At 38.8% G+C, this 11,036-nt stretch overlaps 1 protein-coding gene across 1 annotated transcript in view; it reads right to left on the bottom strand.

Moving 5' to 3' along the window:
• sim2 (SIM bHLH transcription factor 2) overlaps nt 1-3,881 on the bottom strand; it is a gene marked incomplete at both ends in the record, with an annotated part of 54,730 nt that extends 50,849 nt beyond the window's left edge. The window contains 2 exons of the mRNA XM_080529338.1: nt 191-273; nt 3,707-3,881. Of these exons, the coding sequence (XP_080385464.1) occupies nt 191-273; nt 3,707-3,881 (258 nt within the window). The remainder of the gene's footprint in view (nt 1-190; nt 274-3,706) is intronic.
• Nucleotides 3,882-11,036: the final 7,155 nt, after the last annotated feature.

Raw genomic sequence — 11,036 nt, 5'->3', positions numbered from 1 at the left:
TGTATTGTATATGTACGGTATGTATATACTGTATATATAGTGTGTATTGTATATGTATATATATATATAGTGTGTGTATTGTATATATATAGTGTGTATTGTATATATATAGTGTGTGTATTGTATATGTATATATAGTGTGTATTGTATATGTATATATAATATATATATGTAGTATATAGTATCTGACCTGGAGGAGATGTGAGCCCAGTTCCTTGGCCATGTTGTCCAGAGGGCTGAGTCTAGACGGCTGGCCCCAGGCGTCCCCCAGCCCTATGGAGGAAACACACAGACACCATGTCTTACATGTCTTACACATCGCTGACACAATATCACCCTACTGTACAGGCCTATACAGTACATCAATACAAACAAGTGCAGAGATACCTGAATTTCACTAATATGGATCTATCTCACCTCTATATATTTCCTATACACAGTAAACAAATAAAAAATAAATCAATAACCTGACTGGTATTTCAATTAACTGTCTCACAGCCTGTCATACCCCTCAAGCAAGTTGGGCCCTATTCAAAACAAATCATTTTCTTCCATAAGATTAGAAAACAACAATATTTTTCAAACACCGCAACAAAACAAGTTTGAATGAATATGAAGCCTTGGCAGCATTCATTGTACATGCATTATGCATTTCATGCAGAAGAAAAAATGCTTTTGAGTAAATGCTCTCACCAACTAATATAAATACAACACTATAGACGCACAGCATAATAATTTCCTTATGATCTTGAGTATTTTACATGAATTTACACTCCTCTGAACCATGCAGTAAAAAAAACTACAAACACCTGTCCTCATGTTCGGACTGACCCCTGCCTGCCTCCCCTACACTGTCTGACGTATAGAGTCCAAAGAAATGAATTAGGATCAGCTCACAAACAAATCATTCAGGTATCTTTGGCGGTGCCACACATAATGCAGAGAGAGGCACACACTAAGCTGTCACACAATGCCGTTTGTGCCAAATGAAGGGATGGCCTCTGGCCAACGTTAAAGGAGAATTCAACCCAAAACATGTCCTCAGAGTGCCGTTTCTACTTCTGGTTACCCATTGAAGTCAATTATAATTTGGTAGTTAACTTAATCACTCTTTTGTGATTAGATCTGAAGCTGTATTGTTCTTTGGTGGGATACTTTAATCATAATGGATACATCTGCTGTTGATAGGGTTAAGAGTTGGGAGGCACAGGTGCCTTTTTCCCTGCAAGCTACTTACCAATATACTGTATCTAACGGTATAATGGTGTGCAGTTTCTGCAAGCTGCACAGAATTACACACACACATACACATACACAGACACAGACACACGCACACACACACACACACACACACACACACACACACACACACACACACACACATACACATAACATCAGACAGTCCTGTAAAGCTGGACACTGGACAAAATTCTGAGAGATGCTTTCGCACGAAAATACAAAATATGTATTTGAAACCAATAGGAATAATATACCTTTTAGGAGTATGTATGCCAAATAGACGGCATATCTGAGTAATGGTCAACCTGAGTGAAGCTTGTTTGAGGAGAAAGCAGCCTATTGATGATTTCTACATCCAGTTTCATCATGCAGAGGAAGTTCAACATGGTGGAATGAGACGATGAGGAATTTAAATGCAGCAAGTCACATCAAACACCCACTTGATGCCATTGCAAGGAAGAGGTGGATAGATAGACAGTTAAATGTGTGTATCATTCTATTATATTTAATTCCAGAGGTCTAAAAATGTTATTATTCTACTTACATCTTGTGATCTTTTTGCTACTAGTATTCTAAATATGCTCTCTCTCTCTCTCTCTCTCTCTCTCTCTCTCTCTCTCTCTCTCTCTCTCTCTCTCTCTCTCTCTCTCTCTCTCTCTCTCTCTCTCTCTAAATGTGTTGGCGTTATAGCAAATGTCGTTATAGCAAATATATATATATATACGTGTGTGTGTGTATATATATACAGTATATATTTATAAAAGGCCAACAGTTTCATTTGGGTCTTCGAGATCGAGCTCTGAATTGCGATCAAGGGATTGTGTACTCTGACAGATTAGAATTTAAATTCAAATAATTTGTTCTTTCAGTTTGCGCACACAGTGCCCGAGAAAAACGGAGAGGCTACAACAGAAATATCTCAAAATATGTAGTTTACAGTATGAGCACATTAATTCGGGCTGTTTACATTAGCCGATATTTGCAACGTTGTTAAAGGACGGGATCTATTAGCATAACTTACAAATAAAATATGGAGTCGTTTAATAATCTTTATGGTAAGATTAATATAGACCTCTGAAATTCAATTGAGGATTGAGGACATACTGTATATAGCAAACCTCAAGTTTTAGCTTGAGGTGACTGCATTTTTTTTTTTTTTTACTTTTATAGAGATCTGTCCATGAAATAAAACAAAGGTAGCCTATATTACAGCACTGCAATTTATTGAAAAATTATATTTCGTATGTAAAATACGTTACGGTGACAATATGATATACCACCATACTGCAGGCTATCAATGTTAAACTGACATAGCCGAATGCTATTTAAAACGTAGGCCTAAGGCCTCTTGATTTGATCTCTCTACATGTTTCTATTGTCCCTTTTCAATGGTCCCTTTCCATTTTGTATTATGTATTTTCTCTGTCAAGCACATTTGCGTTTTGTATTTGTGTTTCGAGGTGTGCTTTAAATAAAGTCTGATTGGTATATGTATTAGATTGATGAAGAATTGGGATGTATCTTCTATCATTTTATCTTAATCAATTTATTAAGAAAGTCGTATGTGTGTACACACAATATCATGTCTAGAGACCAATTCCAAAAGTTATTTAGCCATCTCTGCTGGTTTTGCTCTATGGACTATCACAACACATTAAAAAAAGCAATAATTCATTCTCTAAATTGGCCAAATAACCCTGGCAAAAATAATTAAACACACTCGCAAGAAATTCGCCTATTTGATCAATTAATGTGTACAGACAACTAGAATCATTAAAATATTCCATTCCCATGTGCGTTTTCTTATATTCCGTACGTTCAGTAAAGGCTACAGTGCTCTGTAAATAAAGGGTTTTAATCAGTTTATTTCTTTAGTGAATATCACAGGATTTGAATTTTGCAACTGCTACGGGTGATTCTAAAACTTTGCAAGTCGTGTTCTGTATGACTTTATGAGTGATGACCAATTCTGGGAGAGGAAGAGAGCTGTTTTCCTGGGGTTTAGCCTGCCAAAGTGTTCAGTTTATTGGGCATAATTGGATAATCTATCATGATCCACAATCTCAAGCTACTTGTTTGGGAGTGGTAATGACACATTTACGCAGTGGGGGCCTATTTTAAGGATTTGGGGATGTGAGCTAGGCTAGGCTACGTAAAAATAGGACTTAATAAGTAATATTATATAACTATAAAAAATGTAAATGTGTCTTGTTCAAGCAAACATTGTGAGGTGGAAATGTAAGTCTGCATGACATGAAAATCCATGTAGCCTATATATATTTTGGACATTATAGCCTAATTAAGTGCTCGAAAACAAATGAATGAAAACGCATGTATCGTGCCATATATCTTTTTGAAACCATACCATGTTTGTGAGAACTGACATGTGTCTCCTCTCTTAAAGACATAATTATGACAAATCATAATTGACAGTGACACTTTAATGGGAAACCATGAATAAACTCACCATCCGGAAACACGGCTCTCATCTTCAGGTAACTAGTGGTAAGACGAATGATTGAAGCCTTATCCAGCTGTGAGGTGATGGCTGAAGGTAAAGGCAGTAATTTTGCCAGTTCATAAAATTCTCCATTTTCTTTCTCTCGTCTCGTCTTCGCTGCATTCTTGGACTTCTCCTTCATGTCTGGCTGATGATGCAAATGAATTCGTGTAGCATAACAAAGCACTCCTCTTCGATTTGAAAACGCAGATTTTGCCTTTTTTGAATCAGAAAATGCCCATATTATACACAGTGTACTTATGATTTATTTGTTTCAATATTTCAATAATTCAAATGTGAAGAAAATGTTTCTCTTCTAGTAGACCTACATCCCCGAGAAAAAAAACTGCTGCATGCAATTCATTAGAATGAAATCTAAAAAGGCCTTGTCATAATGTGAGTAAAACTAAAACAACGGCTGGATGCACAACACAATAGTTTTGATAAACAGTGCTTAAATGACCAGCATCCTCTAATTTTTTTAACGCTTTTTTTTTCTATACTTTTCATTTTATACACAAGTCACTGAGGTATGGGCTCCCTGATCTACCAGTGGAAGCAGGAGAAACAGGTTGCTCTCTGTTGACGGCGCAGACCCGGGAATAGGTCCTGAGTCGTTCTGTCAAACATACCCCTGATAAACGCCCCGTTTCGATTGGAAATACTTTCTTGAAGAAGGCCTATCAAAAAATTCTCCTAAATTCAATCACCAACAAAAGAGGTTTAGGACTCCGTTTACATCAAGTATCAAGTATCAGATACATACAAAGCAAAATTAGTTCCTATCATTTCACCTCAGCAAACTAATGGAACAGCGCGACGAAGGAGCAGAATTGGACACGAAAAAGTCGATGTATCCAACTCTTCCATTTGTCAAGTAATTATTTAGAACGTCGACATGCGCAAGACACTTCTCAAGACGTCCATGATAGGTTCTGGGTGATATTTGGCAAATTGACATTACCTGCTTTTGTCGTTAAATGTCACACCTCACAGGCTCCTATGTTTACAGTTGTTCATAACCAGAAACGTGTCCTCGGTTGCGCAGTAGTTAAGATGATATGTGTGAATAGGCCTTTGTGTCCTTCCAATGCAATGTCCACCTTGTTTCATCAGCTCAAGAGCACATCGACTGAGTTCTCAATTTCTTCATTTCAAGGCAGGTTCGTGAGATACATAACTAACATTGAGAGAGCATGAAGTTACCTCAGTGCACAGCAGGGACGCAATCTTTTTCTCGCAAAATCCTTCAGACGTCTCTGCATTGTTCGGTTCAATAATCCTAAAAGGTAGACCAATATTCTAGACAGCACCCGTTAATTCCTTTCGCAGAACCAACTACGGACTGAGGATAGGCGGTGCACGGACGAAAGGGCACAATTCCAAACAGTTACGTCACGGAGTCGCCGCTTCGGGCGAGTCAAGGTATAGGCAGTGCAATGAAACAGTCCGAAATATCTCATATCGACAGTTGCGTGTTTGATTTGACGTTGTGTTTTGTCTACAGCATCACAAGGCATCTTTTCTTGAGGAATCTCTATTTTCAATGCAAATTATGAGCTAATAATCCTGTGTGGCCAAGCATCCTTTGAATATACAGAAGTTATACCAGGGTGTGGGCATGTTCGTTTTTAAAAAAGTTTTATCAATGTATCAGCAGTTCATTTATAAACTCACGACAGTAAGATGATACTAAATGATTTGATTGTCATAGAAAATTAGAATTCTTCATATGAATAATTCTAGTTTTATATATAATAAATGCGTTCTTCGAGAAAATGACCAATTGAGAAAATGACCAATTGAAAATATTTCGATATGTAGGCTAGCCCTTTGGCCTATACTGACCGGAGGATTCAATTGGCCTATTGTAATTTGAATAATGTGGGTCTATGGAATTCCATATGCTTTCCATAAGTAATGTGTATTTTCAGTATGCTATTCAAACTACTCATTTCCAGATGCTTGTATCGCTCGAGTAAATATAATGCAAAGTTAGTGTGGTATCAAGTATATGCTTTCACCCATGGTGTTGTACTTTGGTGTATTTATTATTATTTTTAAATCATTTTTGTGGTACAGGCCAACTGTTTTCATCCCCACATGCAGAGGCCAAAAACATAACAAACCGTATTCAATTAACAACGTAATTAAAGCATCGAGGTAAACATCACAAGGTAGGCCGATACTCGCACATGGTTTAGTTTTCTAGGCTACATCAATGTAAATTACGCAAGAATGTCCAATGAACGCATTTTATGTACAAATATTAATGTTTGTTTAAAATAAAACAACCGGTTTTTGGCCACAATTAGGGATATTTTCTCATACTGAAGGATATTGCTGGATCCATATGCCTACAGACATCAGTTGAATGCCGTTTGAATTGTTTTGGTCTGATCTAACTGGATATAGGCTATACTTGAATAGTGTGATGATATGTGTTAAATTAAACCAACATGCTTACTATTAAATCTAAATCTAAAATAACGAAACAATCAGATAGGCTATCTCTGAAGATGTCAGAGATGTGGATATTATGGGCCTAATTCAGCTAAACACTAAATTAATAATGACAAAAAAATGCCATGATTCAGTAAATGAATTCTCCTTGAATTGTAAATAAATCATACAGTCTATCTTGCGTCCAAATAGGCCAGCGCCAGCCTGGTCTCACACGGCAGACCAGCCGGCCTGTCGGGGCTTCTCTCGGGATTATTCCATTTTGAATTGCACTTGCAGGCCACATTTAAGGTTAGGGTTAAGGTTAGGGTTAGGGTTAGGGTTAGGGTTAGGGTTAGGATTAGGGTTAGGGTTAAGGTTAGGGTTAGGGTTAGGGTTAGGGTTAGGGTTAAGGTTAGGGTTAGGGTTAGGGTAACCCTAACCCTCTCCGTTGGTTGTATCTCAAAATGTGGCCTAACTAATTAATGCAAATGCAATTCAAAATGGAATAATCCCGAGAGAAGCCCCGACAGACGCACATAACAGGCACCCCTGCGCTTTCAAACGAGCGAAAGTCGGAATTCGACGTTTCGACGTTTGGATGCGATGGAAAACGTCGAATTCTGACGTCTGCCGTGTGAGACCATGGCTGACCCACGTCCATAAACAGATTGCACACTCACATTTCTTAAAACTAACAGAGAAATCAAGTTGATTTTAGTTGGTCATGTTAAAAACAAATACAAGTTTTTCTCAAAGGCCATAGCTAGCCAATGAAAAGGTCCGGTGGGCTATATGAAAGCAAACACACCAAAATGATGTTTACAGACCAACACCTGGAGCAGAATGACATTAAAGTCCAAACTCTGTCCCAAGAACGCCAACATGAACGCATTTCCAGTGAAAGTCCATGTAGCAAACAAACAATCATGTATACACATATTGTGATTAAATGCAAATTAGGGAATGATGCTATTTGCTTGATTGACTGTAGTGATTAAGTAAATATTACATAACGATACTATTTACCTGTCCTAGAATTTAAATTACATTGGCTATTAGAGGGGTATCCCCTGACATGACACAAAATGGACCCAGTCAGCACACCCATGGTCTTCTTCAAGAGTAAAAAAAAAAAACTTGCCACAAACTCTGCACCCTCACCCATCTGCTGGTTTTAACACATATGCTGAATATGTATTTTTTTGTAATACTTGGCAATGTTGTGCTACTTACAGGAAAGAGCAGAGTGTGAACTGGAGTGATGCAAGGACGAGAGACGTGTGCGTGTGTGTGTGTGTGTGTGTGTGTGTGTGTTTGTGTGAGACAGAGAGAGACAGAGACAGAGAGAGAGAGAGAGAGAGAGAGAGAGAGAGTGAGAGAGAGAGAGAGAGAGAGAGAGAGAGAGAGAGAGAGAGAGAGAGAGAGACAGAGAGAGAGAGAGAGAGAGAGAGAGTGTCTCAATGTGTAAAGAGTGTGTGTTGTCTGGTCAGGATGGACATTCACTTGGGGTCTTGGCTGTAGATGGAAGCAAACTGTTTTTCAAACTCACAACAGCCATGACACATGCAGCAGCCTAACCATGACTTGAGCATGGGCTACTCAAAACACAAAAAGAGTTAATAAAAAAAGAAAAGAAGAGAAACACAAAAAGAGATCACCTTTTATATTGGGTATTATCCTCATGATATTCAGTTCGGTCTTCTCTCCATGTCTGTCTTAGTGAACGTCCATAAATGACAACATTATCAGTATTTGTTACAACAGAGAGTTGGTTAGTCCAACACATGCTTCAAACTTTCAATCACCTATCATTGTTTCTTATAACATTTAGCTTGGTTAAGACATTATGATCATGCGTATGGCACATATAACATATGAGATGGATAATTGCTCTGTCAGAAAAAACCCAACCCTGGGAGTCCTTCACACTCTGAAGAACAACCTTTAAAGAGGGCCGTAATCAGTTCATTTATTTATGTTACAGCCCTTGGCTGTGATGCTCGGCTATCGCTTTCTGCCTGGCTGTCACAGCTGATGGATTAACACAGCTGTAGCCTGATATGGAAAATCATGTCTTTGAGGACTCCTTCTTCTCGTACAGGGCAGGCCAAAGTCTGTGGTTTTCCCCAGTATACCGGCCCGCTACTTTTGCCCATATCCAAGACATCAATCTATGTTCCTGGACAGGCCAATGAAGATCTCTTTGAATAACTGTGAATGGTGGATACTTCGTTTTTTACTGTCTATGGGTATAGGTATGATAGTTTGAGAGAGAAAAAAATGGCACACAAAGTGGATACTGGATGACCAATGAACTTTGAGAGACCTCTGCTGTTTTTAAAATTCTTCAAAATATGAAATATCAAATGTTGAAAGTTTATCCAATGTTTCTTTTTGTATTGCTTGTAGCAAGCGTATATTTCCACATTTGCTACTTCAGGGAACGGCCATGTAAATAGACAAGATATCAAACTTAACCAACTGATACTCCATTTGTTGTTTACTTCAGAAGTCCCAACAGCCCCCCAACTTGAAAAAGTGAAGCTCTTTGGCAGAGAGAAAAAGGGAGAAAGAGAGAAAGAGAGAGAGACAGAGAGAGAGGTAAATGGAGAGGGAGAGAGAAGTGAAAAGGAGCAGAGGCAGTGAATAGGTTAACCCCTTATTAACCTCTGTTTGGTGAATTTATACACTAATTGAACTTTCACACTTCCAGGTGTGCTGCCCCTGCCCAGGTCATTGTATTCCCAGTAGCCTCTGGGCAGAACTTCACCTCACACTGAGAGAACCTGATATCACATGGACCTGCTGCAGGACCACGTGCTGGACTATACAGCTCACTCCTGTCTAATCTGACTTTGTTGTACAAGACATCAAATGGCATGTTGAAGAAGAATTGGTTTGAAACAATCACAGCAATGTTTATTTATTTCAATGACATTGGGCATTCCTGATCCAATTGATCCATAGGAACAGCAACCAACCACTATGACCTACACACTGTAAAAATAGTCTGGAGGACTAAACATGGAAATTGAAGTACTTAGTTCTTTTTCATCATTTAATGCCATATCATTTTCAAAGGGGGTATTGTTTTTAATTCTCAAACTGACACTACAGGGTTTTCCAGAGAAGGTTGTTTACCTTATTGGCATTCAGATTAATTGACATTGAACACATTTGCTTGTCATTTCATTTAGGTGTCGAGCTGTGGGGGAATAACATGAAAAATAGATTATGAAAATAAGTAGTGCATGAAAATAAACAGCCAGCGTGGGATGAGTGATGAGCATCCAAAGCGGAGGGTAAATGGTAAATGGTATTAGTATGTAGTCTTCCCTCTCCCTCTCTCACATCCTCTCAGACTGCCTGTGCACTAATGCAGTAGGCTTGTTTTTTCGCCAGTAAGTGAAGCAAAATAAAATGTTGGCAGGAGGAAACGTGCACTCTCAAGGCTTATTTCATACACCATTGAGTTCTGGGCATAGTCTTTCCTTGGGAAACTGTTGCTGTTGGTTGTAGGAACAATTAGAGTTTAACTACAAAGGACAAACATTTAAACAGTCATGGTCAGTCAGTTTCACCATTGAGAGTGTTTGAGGGCAAACGTAAATTAGAAGTGTGCAATTCCCAGAGACTGCTGTCCATGTTTGAGAGCCGTAAGTAACATATTGAAGCTGTATATATTTACATGCTAGGTAAAATAGCGCTAATGTTCGAAACTTTGAATTGTTAAATACTTTTTGTCCAATCTAGCATATACCAGTTTGGACCAGAGCAAAAGGACTTCCATTTGGGTGAAGCCAGCGGTTGGGGGATAACAGGCTGAGTGTGATCAGAGACTCTCGTTCTCTACCCAATTTGTTTGAAAAACCAAAATATCTACGCTGTCAGGGAGAGAGATGATTAATGATCTATGACTGGGTTTGATGCCCAAAAGAACTTCTGGAGATCACTCTCCTCCCATAGCACTTGGGAGGTTATGCTTATCTTTCTATAAGCTTGCATGTGTGCCTGCCCGAGCCATAGGATGGGATCTGAGTACAGTTATAATTACACACTGTATATAGGGCACTGTTGTGGTCTCTAGAGGCTAGTGTTAGAATAAAGGGGTATAGGCGGCCGCGGTGGGCCGAAGCTGTCTATCTGCTTTCGTTTGTGAAATGATCGATCTACAACTACAGACTAGTTGATTTTTTCATAATTTGGACAGAACTACTGGGAATTGTGCACATTTAGCCCATACTTCCCAAATTGCCTGGAATTAAGATGAATCAACCCTGTTCCACATAACAGTACGTAAACTGTCCTGGTGTGCCCAAGTCTATTACTAGGTGGTGGGCCGAACGCGTTTATCGCGAAGTTTATCTTTTTCCATCTACAGAGTAAACGATCTCTTACATACGATATTAAGTAATTCTCTTAAGTCTATAACAATTAGTTGGCAGCTGTATTTATGTCGGAGATTTTCACAAACTTTTTTTTTAATCGTCTGTCTGCTCAGGGACATCGCTGGTCGCTCTAGTTGATAAACCAATCAGAATTCGAGTACGGCTTCATTAGGACCCCGAAATGTAAACACTGGCTGTTAACCCTAGCAACTGACTGGATGTTAACCCTAGCAACCGCGGGGAAATAACGAGATGTGATGAATTATGGAGTGTTGTACGCATTTAACAAACCGAACGGACAATATTATAGCATTTTCAGATGCAAGTTGGACCAAAAATGTGTACATTGTTCTCTACAGTGGGTGAATCTTCACACTGCAGAAAGCCAAATTGCAGAAAGGGCTGTAAAAAATATATAACCTAGTAGTAGACAGTTACATTCCAGATGTGGCAGCTTATATGAA

Source organism: Nansenia antarctica (assembly GCF_963989245.1).
Source record: "Nansenia antarctica genome assembly, chromosome: 4".
Taxonomy (NCBI): domain Eukaryota; kingdom Metazoa; phylum Chordata; class Actinopteri; order Argentiniformes; family Microstomatidae; genus Nansenia; species Nansenia antarctica.
This window is presented reverse-complemented; position numbering and strand designations above follow the sequence as displayed.